The sequence below is a fragment of the Mus pahari genome, chromosome 14 (assembly GCF_900095145.1).
Source record: "Mus pahari chromosome 14, PAHARI_EIJ_v1.1, whole genome shotgun sequence".
Lineage (NCBI taxonomy): Eukaryota > Metazoa > Chordata > Mammalia > Rodentia > Muridae > Mus > Mus pahari.
In genome coordinates this window covers 55,357,711-55,370,112 of record NC_034603.1, presented here as the reverse complement: position 1 = coordinate 55,370,112, position 12,402 = coordinate 55,357,711, and the positions used below count along the sequence as shown (strand labels likewise).

General features: G+C 49.1%; 1 protein-coding gene across 1 annotated transcript in view; it reads right to left on the bottom strand.

Annotated features, from left to right (window-relative positions):
* Positions 1–12,402, bottom strand: part of Rnf43 (ring finger protein 43) — a 72,279-nt gene that overhangs the window by 9,656 nt on the left and 50,221 nt on the right. The window contains exon 3 of the mRNA XM_021213504.2: positions 7,985–8,107. Within this exon, the coding sequence (XP_021069163.1) occupies positions 7,985–8,107 (123 nt within the window). The remainder of the gene's footprint in view (positions 1–7,984; positions 8,108–12,402) is intronic.

Genomic DNA, 12,402 nt, shown 5'->3' with positions numbered 1-12,402 from the left:
TGTGTGTGTGTGTATTTGTGTGTGTGTGTGTGTGTGTGTGTGTGTGTGTGTGTGTGTGTGTGATTTTGGTTAGGATAAGTTTCTTTACCTCTCTCCTGCTCCAGGGAGTTGGGCTGGTCCCTCTACAGGGCCTGCCTAGGCTAATTGACTCCCATCCCAAGCCCTGAGGAAGTTCTTGGACTCTACAATGGACTGGGGAAGAAACTGAGAAAGTGCAGTTTCCACTGGCCTTTCAACCACTTCCTCCCCAAAAAACCAGCCCAGCTGAGCTCCTCCAGACAAATCTTCAGGGCCCGGCAAACAAGGGCTTTCAAATAGTACTGGGAGAGGACCCCCTGTTAGGGGTGATCCGATGGGTAATGTCAGTCCAGGGATGGCTGAGGAGTGGGAGGGGGACACAGAACGAGATTCTCAGGGCCTCAAGTTTCCCATACCCAAGATTCTAGGCCCAGTGTGGCCTGGCTTGGGGATTCCCTTCTTTGGAGATATTCTTTACTTCTTTGAAGAATTGGGGTAGGAGGGGTAGAGAGCAATCACTGATGAGGTTCAAACACCCCAGCCCATTACAGCCTATAATTATAAAGTTGTAAAAGTGATCAAAGAACCGGGAGAGTTTGCCAACAGGAGAAAATAAACAGGACTTTCTGGGTTCCCGAGTCCAGCGTACTAGGGACAGAAAGCAAGATTTGGGGATGAGTCAGCTGGGACTCTCTGTACCCCTTCCCACTTGCGCCCAAGAATAGGAGCTACGGAGTGTCTGAGGTATAGAACTTGGGAGACAGAAAGGATGGGTAAGGTCCTACAGCCAGAAACCCAGGCTTAGAAAGACAGTGCAGAGGCCTCTCTGGATACCTCGGGCCAGCCAGCAAGCAAGGCTCTACCAGGAGCCAATTCAGGGTGTGTACAGAGGGAGCCGGAATCCTGTCTCTTGATCCACTAGACAGCTGTTAAAATTTCCTCTACAGACCACAGTGGTCATTTCTGTACATCATACGCTTATCCATAATATAACAGTGCCTACTACACCAGAGGTACCAAGGCATTCAGAGGGTCAAGACCTCCCCATGCACAAAACCCGATAATGCTCACAACATATTTTAGAGCAGGGGTTCTCAACCTTCCTAATGCTGGGACTCTTTAACATAGTCCTTCATGTTGTGGTGGCCCCCAACCATAAGATAATTTTGTTACCGCCTCATAACTGCAAATTTGCTACTGTTATGAATCATAATATAAGTATCTGCTATTCAGGATGGTCTTAGGTGTCCCTTGTGAAAAAAGTTATTTGACCCCTCAAAGGGGGGGTCAAGACCCACATGATGAGAACAGCTGCTCTGGGGCGTAAATGAAAGGAACACTTCTCACTCCAGAACGCTCTTCCTTCTACAATTTCTTCCCAATCTGACACAAATGCTTAGCACACAAACCAGACAGGTTCGAAGCAACCCCCTCTGATGGTGGAAATGGCCTTCTTCCACCTGCTCCTGGCACCTCTAAAAATCACAGACTTAGCAGAAGATCATGTTGAAAGTTCATTTGGCCAAAGCCCCGCATCTGCCTGGAGGAAGGCTAAAGGGAGGGATTTCTGCCTCTACAGAGCTGGGTCAGGCTGCAAAGATTCACCAGGCCCAGTGGCTAGGCTGCCCTTGAAGAAGGGCAGAGGGGAGGAGAAGGCATATGTTTCTTACCGAGAGCTACCCTTCCCAGAGTGCCAAAGCGCCAATCACAGCTCTGCTCCCACTATTAGCTGTGAGAATTTGGGGCAACTCCTCTGGGCTTCCGGTTTCTTCCCTGAAAACGGGGACAAAAATGGACCCTGCCACAGAGAGCTGCTGTGACGACTACATTCATTAGTCCACGTAAAGTACTTAACCTTATGCCTAGTGCATGCTGTTAGTTATTATATCAACTATTATATATGGTTTGTGTATGTGAGTTCATTTATTCCTTAAGATTCCCTAAGACAGTCAGGCAGTGGTGGCGCATGCCTTTAATCCCAGCAATTGGGAGGCAGAGGCAGGCAGATTTCTGAGTTTGAGGCCAGCCTGGTCTACAGAGTGAGTTCCAGGACAGCCAGCCAGGGCTATACAGAGAAACCCTGTCTCAAAAAACTAAAAAAAAAAAAAAAAAAAGATTCCCTAAGTCAGCCAGGAACCCAAGACTCAGAGGGTCCGTGGACACTGACACCATGTCTGTGTACACAGCGATAGCTGTGAGCGTCCAGAACTTTAGCTTCCACAGTACCTACTTTCTGGTCTGTTTTGTCTTAAGGTGTGGTCTCACTATGTAGCCCAGGTTAGCCTCAAACTGCACAGTCCTACTACTGACTTCGCATTCCTGTATGCTGTGATCACAGGTGCGTGCTACCATGTCCAGCGTGAGAGTACCATCTCTTAACCACTGGGTGGGGGTCATCTTTCTTGGGACCCAGCTGCATGTCTCTGAATCTGATTCCTCCCGTTTGTCCAGCCACAATGGGGGAAGGGGAGCTGTAAGGAAGCAGACACCAATCCAGGTGCCATGGCAGGAGCAGTCACAAGAACGGAAAAGTCAAATAGAATTACAGTGAGGGGTTCCAGAGAAGAGCGAGAGGATAAGATAGAAACAGACAGCTTTTGTGAACTGTAAGAGCACACAAGAGGAGGCTGTCCAGTGGTGGGACATACACTCGGCGTGAGCAAGGCTCTGCATTAAATCCCCAGTCCCAGAAAAAAAACAAACCAAAATGAAACAAAACGAACCGGCAACACTGAAGGGTATTGAAGAGTGATTGCTGTCTGAGACAACAGAATGGTCACTGTCATCGTTTACTGAACGATTGGCACTGAATTATGCATTTGCATGTGTACTGTTCCATGAGATCCCCATAACTAGGGCAGGAGAGATGGCTCAGTGGTTAAGAACACTGGCAGCTATTTCAGAGGACCCAGGTTCAATTCCTGGCACCCCCACATGGTGGCTCACAATCATCTCTAACTTTGGTTGCAGAGGATCTGATGCCTCCTCTGGCCTCTGAAGGCACCAAGCATGCACACCTAGGGTACACAAATATGCATGCAGACAGAACACTAATACCCATAAAAAATTAATTAATTAAGACTATCCTCATGGTTATTCATGTATAAATCCCATTACTACTCCCCTTGATAAGGAATCAAAGTCCAGTTCAGACGGGTGAGCCAGAGTACATGTCATACTGGAGGGTGGCTGCTGAGCCTTGTGACTGCTCCTGCCACGGCACCTGGATTGGCGTCTGCTTCCTTACAGCTCCCCCCCCCCCATCACCTGTTCTAGAGCTCCAGTTCTGTCAGGGATTCGGCCTGCTCTCCCCACTTCCTTTTCTTTTCCCTCCCCCTTCACTTATCCATTTTTAAACATTTTATTTTATGTGTATGAGCATGCTCTCGCTGACACACCAGAGGAGGGGATCGGATCCCATTTCAGATGGTTGTGAGTCACCATGCAGTTGCTGGGAATTGAACTCAGGACCTCTAGAAGAGCAACCAGTGCTCCCAACCACTAAGCCATCTCTCCATCTCTCCAGCCCCATTTATTTTTTATTTTTTACTTTATTTTGAGAGGGTCTCATATACCCTAGGCTAGAGTTTAATTGGATATGTAGTCAAGAATGACCTTGAATCTCTAATCTTCCTGCCTCTACTTCTTGAGTGCTTGCATCGTGAGCATGTACCACACCCGACTTCCCGTTAATATTAAGAGAAACCAATCTAGGTGAGTGATTTTCAATTTTTTTTCTTTATCAAAGGCCTTATCTTTCCCTTACACTTCCTAAGAACCATAGTGTGTGTGTGTGTGTGTGTGTGTGTGTTCTATAATTTGTATTAACACACTGAACTTAAGAGAATTCTATAAAGCCAAAACAAAAGCAAGTATTTAGATTTTAGTTTGGTCTGTGAGATTTCTGAGACATTTGCCCACCCCTTTTGAGCTGGGATTCCCTAGGAAAACTCCATTTGGCTGAGTCAGGTGATGGGACCTGACTGGCATGCTTGGGAAAGGACAATTCCCTTAGCAGTGAGAAAGAAGCCAGGTGTGACGGCTCACCCTGACAGGCAGTGTAACTGGACTGAGAAGCACCTAGGGGATTAGGAAAGGGTACCTACTGCTGGATGTGTCTGTGAAGGTCTTTCTGGAGAGCTTAGTTAAAGGGGAAGCCCTGCCCTGATGTGGGCAGTACCATGCCACAGACTGGGTGCAGGGCTTCCTGGGCCACTGTAACATGAGCTTCTCTACCCACCATGTTCTCCTTCCATGGGCACCTCAGCATGGGCATAGAAACACTGAAACCTCTGAAGACATGAGCAGAAAATAAATCCGCCCTCTCTTAAATTGTTCTCATAGCTATTTTGTCACTTCCACCAAAAGTCTAATGCACTAAGTAAGGGCTGCCTTCACGGAAGAACAGGACCTTTGGTTACCAGGGATAGCAGCCAGGTACTCTTTAAATCTCTAACATGGGGTTGGTGAGATGGCTCAGTGGTTAAGAACACTGACTGCTCTTCTGGAGGGCATGAGTTCAAATCCCAGCAATCACATGATGGCTCACAAATACCCATAATGAGAGACAAAACCCAAAAACACACACACCTTTAGGCCAGAGCGAGCAGGGCACACACACACACACACACACACACACACACACACACATCTTTGGGCCAGAGCGAGTAGGGCCTATGCAAGAGGGAGAAGGGAAGGGGAAGAAAAATCCCTAACATGCTTTTTTTTTTTTTAAGATTTATTTATTTATTATATGTAAGTACACTGTAGCTGTCTTCAGATACACCTGAAGAAGGCATCAGACCTCATTACAGATGGCTGTGAGCCACCATGTGGTTGCTGGGATTTGAACTCAAGACCTCCAGAAGAGCAGTCAGTGTCTTAACCACTGAACCATCTCTCCAGCCCCCCAACACACTTTCTGATGCTGTTTTTTCTTTATTTTTCTTTGGACATTGTCTTATGTAGCTCCTGGTCTAACCAGACACTATGTTAAAAACAACTGCAGGAAGTTGGGTGTGGTGCTGTACACCTGCAACCCCAGAAGCGGAGGCAGGACAGCGGCTTCTAAAGTCAGCCTAGCCTACACCATGAGACTCTGTTTTAAACATCAAAGGAAGTCGGGTGCGCTGGGTGGGAGAATCAGAGTAAGTTGTTGCACTTTCTGTGAAGTTTCCAGAATAAGCACATGCTCCTTCTGTAGAAGGTAAAGAGATGTAGGGTGGGGGGTAGGGGGTGGGGGGGTGACTCCCTCTGAGCCTCTCTGAATTCTCCGCTCCCAGCTCTCTACTCCCACAGAGCGAGCGCTGAGCTCCTGCTTCCTGAGCACACATTTCTCCAGACTTTGTAAAGCAGGAGAGACTAAATACCCATAAGTAGGGAGGCTCCAGACAGAAGAAAATCCGCAGCTGTAAAGGACTGTGGCCTGCGGCCTCCGGTGCTGTGAATGAGAAAGGCTTTCGTGGGCTCAGACGCTTGCACCCGGGGGTCCCCAGTTGGCAGAACTACGGAGGAGAGCCAGAGGCCAGCCTGGGCTACAGAGTGAGACTCTGTCTCAAAATCCAAAATAAATACAAAGGATCTGGTCCGTGTTCTCCTGGGTAAGAGGTAAGCTAAACGGAAAGCCATAACTGTCATGTTCGGTGAAGGGTCACAGGTGGCAGGTAGCAGGCCAGCAAACCAGAGCTCAGGAAAGCAACTGCATCCGTGAGACGGGAGGCGGCGCACTGAGCGCCGCTGAGCAGCCGGGCTCTCATGGGCTTTGCTTGTGTAGTTAGCTTAGTTTGGTTTTTGGAGACATTTCTCTGTGTAGCCCAGACTGGTCTCAAACTTATGATCTGTCTGCTATAGTCTCCTGAGTTCTAACATTTTAAACTATTTTAAGTGTTTATTTATTTATTTATTTATTATTTTTGAGACAAGGTTTCTCTGTGTCATCCTAGCTGTCCTGGAACTCAGTGATCGGCCTCCCGAGTGCTGAAATTAAAGGCCTGCATCACTACCCTCTGGCTTATTTTCAGGTTTTTGGTTTTTTTTTTTTTTTTTTTTTCTGAGACAGGGATTTTCTGTGTAACCCTGACTGTCCTAGAACTCAATTTGTAGACCAGGCTGGCCTCAAACTCAGAAATCCGCCTGCCTCTGCCTCCTGAGTGCTGGGATTAAATGTGTGTGTCACCATGCCCAGCCTATTTTTCAGGTTTTTTTTGTTTTTTTTTTTTGTTTTTTTTTTTAAAGATTTATTTATTTATTTATTATATGTAAGTACACTGTAGCTGTCTTCAGACACTCCAGAAGAGGGCGTAAGATCTTGTTACGGATGGTTGTGAGCCACCATGCTGGGATTTGAACTCTGGACCTTCGGAAGAGTAGTCGGGTGCTCTTACCCACTGAGCCATCTCACCAGCCCCTATTTTTCAGTTTTTACATGTGGCAATTAACTTACATTTTAGTGGAAGGTATTTGTGTTTGCGTCTTTGAGTTCTTGTTTTGGTTTTGAGACAGAATCTCACATATCCTAGGCTGGCCTCACAGTGTGTGACCGGAGGTGACTGAATTGCTAATCATCTTGCCTTCATCCTGGAGGGCTGTGATTATAAGCACCAAGCCCGGCTTTAGGCAGGGTTAGAGAACAAACCCAGGGCCTGGTGCAGCTTCGGCAGGTGCTCTGCCACACCAGCCGGATCCCCAGCCCTAATTTACACACACATCCCTTGTGCGAGCCAAAGCTATCTTGCAGTGAAGTAACAGACCTCACAGGAAGCGTGTAAAGGTTGTTACGGAGAGTAGGAGCTTCCTTCCACTTAGTATTCCGTTTTTCCCTGTCTGCGTTGGCGCTTTCTCATACAGCACTGACTGACCTGGTGCTCTCTATCCAGCCCAAGCCAGCCTCCAACGCTCAGCAGCCCTGGCTCTGCCTCTTCGGTGCTGGGCTCAAAGGCAAGCGCCATCATGCCTGGCTCTGCTTCGCTGTTCATGGGAAAGGGTGCTCAGATGTTTCCGAGGCATGAAACAGAGCGACACCCCACCCCCTACGTCCCACCTGATTCTTCTTGTACTGAGGAAGGGAAAATACTCAGGAATTTCTAAGAGATGGTGTGGGGTGAGGGAGTAGAGGGCAGGGGTAGGGTTAGAGCTCATGCTGGGATGAAACTCCAGAAAGTTCTAGGACTGGTCAGTGGCGGACTAAGGACAAAAAGCATGCATTTCTATGTCTCCTGGATGGACTGGGGGAACTTGAGGGAATCAGGCTTAGCATTCTTTTGTTGGTGGTGGTTTTTCGAGACAGGGTTTCTCTATACAGCCCTGGCTGTCCTGGAACTTACTCTGTAGACCAGGCTGGCCTCGAACTCAGAAATCTGCCTGCCTCTGCCTCCCAAGTGCTGGGATTACAGGCGTGCACCACCACTGCCCGGCCCAGGCTTAGCATTCTTAAAACTATTTGTATTATTTTATGTGTATGGGTGTTTTGCCTGAATGTGTGTGTTTGTCTGTGTACCACCTGTGTTACTGGTGCTCATGAAGGTCAGAAGAGGGCACCAGAGTTCCTGTAGGAACTGAGTTACAGATGGTTGTGAGTTACCATGTGGGTGCTGAGAATTGAATCCAGATCTTCTGGAAGGACAGCCAGTTCCTAACCACTGAGCTAAGCCACCTCTCCAGCCCCAAGGGTATTATCATTGTCTCTCTCTCTCTCTCTTAATTTTTTTGGGGTGTGTGTGTGTGTGTGTGTGTGTGTTTTCCCAGACAGGGTTTCTCTGTAAGTCCTGTTCCAGCTGTTCTGGAACTCACTCTGTAGACCAGGGTGGCTTCCAACTCAGAGATCCACCTGCCTCTCTGCCTTTTGAGTGCTGGGATTAAAGGCGTGTAGCCACCACTGCCTTATCATTCTTGAGACAAGGGAAGGAGAGAGCTGGGGTGCTCACGGCTCATGCTGGATGCAGCGGAGGAGTGTGGCATGAGGACCTACCTTACTGGCCAGTGACAGACAGGGACGAGGAGCTCGTCGAGGACTCTCCAGCTTGACGATGCTGATGAAGCCAGGCTCAAGGTTGTCGTCGTCACTGGCGTTGCACAGGTACAGGGGGTGGGACTACAGAGAGACAGACAGACATCTGGGTTAGACAAGCTCTAGCAGGCAGCTGTGAGCCATGCACAAGACTCAAGCATAGCTATAGTATTCTAGGCGGGGTCCAAGTTGGCCTTTGTTGTTGTTTTTGTTGTTGTTTTGTTTTAAGACAGGGTTTCTCTGTGTTTAACAGCCCTGGTTGTCCTGGAACTCTCTTTGTCGACCAGGATGGCCTTGAAATCACAAAGATCCTCCTGCTTCTGCTTCCATAGTGCTGGGATTGAAGGAATGGGCCACCACATCCAACTTAGGTTTTAAAAATAGGGGCTAGAGAAATGGCTCAGTGGTTAAGAGCACAGGCTGCTCTTCCAAAAGTCCTGAGTTCAAATCCCAGCAACCACATGATGGCTCACAACCATCTGTAATGAGATTTGATGCCCTCTTCTGGTGTGTCTGAAGACAGCTACCGTGTAAGCACGGTAAATAAATAAATCTTTACAAAAATTTTAAAATAAATTTATTACTATTGTGTGTGCATGTGACAGGCAAGGCACATATATGCTGTATTGTGCACTTGGTGGCCAGAGGACAAGTCTCAGGAGCTATTTTTCTCCTTCTGCCTTGGAATCTGGGGACGTGCACTCAGGTTCTCAGGCTGCCCCTACTTGCTGAGCCAGCTTCCCGGCCCTAAAGAGGCACATCTCTTGGTACTATAAAAGGACAGACATTAGTCAGGAATGGGGGCCGATGGCCTGTGACTCCAAATTCAGGAGGCAGGAGGTTTGCCAGAAGTATGAGGCCAGCCTGGGTTACATAGTGAGTTTCGGGCTATCCTATCTCAAAAAGGGTGACCCTACTACTAGATTGCTTCATATTAAATAGAAACCATTGTTTGTCACTTCAGAGGTTGTGCATGCAGAGGGCATGGGGGCAGGTGGGAAGGAGAGGTATTGCAGTGGGGACCTAAATGAACCTGCTGTCAAATAGCTATAGGACCCTTAAGGCATACCTTTCTGAACAAACCAAATAGAGCCAGCTCCTTTCCTGACCACAGTGTCTGCTGATCCCTGATCCTTCTGCTTGCTCCCAAACCTCTAAGCTCTAGAGCACTCCCTGCTTCTGGGTGCCCTGCGATGCTGAGCGGTTCTGAATCTGCGCCTTCTGCTGCATCTGCGCCTTCTGCTGCATCTGCGCCCTCTGCTGCATCTGCGCCTTCTGCTGCGTCTGCGCCCTCTGCTGCATCTGCGCCCTCTGCTGCGTCTGCGCCCTCTGCTGCGTCTGCGCCCTCTGCTGCATCTGCGCCTTCTGCTGCATCTGCGCCCTCTGCTGCGTCTGCGCCTTCTGCTGCATCTGCGCCCTCTGCTGCATCTGCGCCTTCTGCTGCATCTGCGCCCCCTGCTGCATCTGCGCCTTCTGCTGCATCTGCGCCCTCTGCTGCATCTGTGCCTTCTGCTGCATCTGTGCCCTCTGCTGCATCTGTGCCTTCTGCTGCATCTGCGCCCTCTGCTGCATCTGTGCCTTCTGCTGCATCTGCGCCCTCTGCTGCATCTGCGCCTTCTGCCCTTGATCCCAAGGCAGTGCCAGGTGCTACCAGTGCCTCGTTGGTTCACCCCAATAGCTCTTGCCCTGTAGATTCTGTCCTGTGTCTTCTAACTCTGTATACTTGTCCTTGCGGCTCTCACTTGGCATGTGTGTGCCCATCATGGGATCAAGCAAGCTGCTGGCAGAGGCTGTCAATCAATATGGACTACCTTGCTTTGCACCATAGCCTTGATAATAAAAACTCTGGGTAGGGGTGCTGGGATTCCAGAATTTAAGGACTACTGGGCTGGTGGTAATGGACATTTAGTGTTGGAAAAAGGCTATATACTCTTGTCTTCAGAAAACGAAAGGCATGAGGCTGACCTCCCTCTTCAGTGAATACACTGGCTTTAGCTTCCCTACCCAACCATCCATCCATTCATTTCATATGCACATGCAACCGTGTGTGTGTGTGTGTGTGTGTGTGTGTGTGTGTGCGCGCGTGCATGCTCACGTGTGCATTTTTGTGTGCATGCGTACAATACCCAGAGGCTGATATTGGAATTATCAACCCATTGCTCTCTACCTTTTTTGAGACTGGGTCTCTCATTGAGCCTGGAGCTTGTCAACTAGGCTAAGCCAGCTAGCCAGCACGCCCAGGGACTTGCCTGTGTCTGTCTCCCTGTCTCCTCAGTACTTGGATTACAGGTGTACACCACCATGCCGACCTGAGGTCAGGCTGGCCTCAGGCACAGAGATTCGCCTGCCTCTGCCTCCCAAGTGCTGGGATTAAAGGCGTGAGCTATCAAGATTTATATTCCTATTTTGTATATATGAATGCTTGTCTGAACATGCACAACTTGTGTACCTGACCAGAAGAGGGCATCACATCCCCTAAACTGGAGTTATAGACAGCTGTGAGCTGCCATGTGGGTGTTGGAGACCAAACTGGGGTTCTCTGCAAGAGTGGCCAGTGTTCTGAACCGAGCTGTGTTTCTTTAGCTGGTACCCAGCTTTTTAAACGCGGTGCCGGGGAGGTTGTGTGACAAGCGCTGTAACTGACTAAGCCGTCTCCCCATCCTTCCCTTCACCTCTTCATTCTACCAAGCTGGAAGGCTCCCACCATGCCATGTAAACACACCGCCTTGTGCATACATGATGCTCCTGTGTCCAAGAGACCATGGGAGGATACGAGAAACAGAGACTAATAATTCCATATAAGGAAGAGAGCGTTTGTCATTAAGAGTGACTCAGTAGTCTTGCTGGGGACTGATTAAGTGTGTTCATCCGGAAGAACAACAGAAGAGGTGAGGTGGAGAGGCCATTCCAGCAGAGGAAGCTGCAGGTTGAGGTGGGACTCTAGGAAGATGGGGCAGGCATGACGAGATGGCAGGAGATGAGACTGGAAAGAATGCTGCGGGGACCACAGGCTCACACAAGAGGAGGAGTCCCCTGGTGATTCAGAGAGAAACTGTGTGGAAGAGAGGAAGACATGGCCACTCCGACACAACAGAGACTCTTAGGACATAGAAATTAGCCCCAGAAGTGCACTGCTTTGACAAGCTTGCCCTTCCTTCACAGGCTAGCGCTCTAAGATCCCGAGACCCCCTCACACTGAGCAGAGGGCGGATCAGGAAAGGGGAAGAGGTACAAATATTTACCCACGACTCTGTCCCCAGCCTTAACTCAGAATCGCCGTCCAGAGCAGCGCTGTTGGAGGATGCCCCTGGCAAGGTGGAAGGGGAGGAGGACCTAGAGAAGAAGTCACCAGATTGTCTGACTCTGAACCAGCAGCCAAGAGTATCTCACAGAGAGACAGGCACTGCCGCCCGGGGCACAAGAAGTCAAGGTCATATAGGACTACAACTTAGCTCAGCTGACTCCATTCTCTGCTGTCATGGGATTCGCTATGAATGCAGAGTCAGTCCCCATTGACCGGGCCAACAGTGACCATGAAGAGGGTAATGGTTTGCATTGATCATTCAAAACACCTGCAGATCACTATGAAGTAGAAAGCTGTTGTCCCTTCTTTGAAGATGAGGAACACATGCACCAAAATTTGGCTAAGTAAGGTTCCTGTGAGGACGCAGTTGGTCCCAGCACTCAGGAAGCAGAAGCAGGCAGATCTTTGTGAGCTCAAGACCAGCCTGGTCTATATAATTCATATGGAGTCTTTTCTATTTGTTTGATTGATTGATTGAAACCAGAGCTCACTATGTAGACCAGCAACTTGCAGCAAGCCTCCTTGTCTCTGCCTCCCAAGTACTGAGGTAAGTGTGCACCGTGGTACCCAGCCAATCAAAAGGCCCAAGTGCAAGTCCCGAGAATGCTGGTGACCCCAGGATGTTGTCCTAGGTGCTATCCACACACACTTTTTTTTTTTTTTGCAGGAGTTTTGGGGTGCAGGGTCTCTCTGTGTAGCCTTGGCTGTTCTGGGCTTGCTTTATAAACCAGGCTGGACTCAAAACTCACAGAGATCCTCCTGCCTCTGCCTTCTGGAATGCTGGATTAAAGCCATGTGTCACCATCACCAGGCCTACCCAGTGGGTGGGCTGTGCGTGACCCAACTGACCCACGGCCTTGGTTTTCCATACACAGCCTCGTCTTCTCTAGAGCGCCAGATCCCTATGTCCAAATGCTCTCTAGATCCTTCTGAGGGAACGATCTTAAGTGAGATACCTCAAGCTCAGCCAGCTCAGGCCTGACCACATCACTGTGTAGTCTATAACTGACCCCCCAGTGTTCTCTCTCAGGGGTCAGAAGCATGGTGTCACCCAGCCAGGGGCTAACCTCCAGTC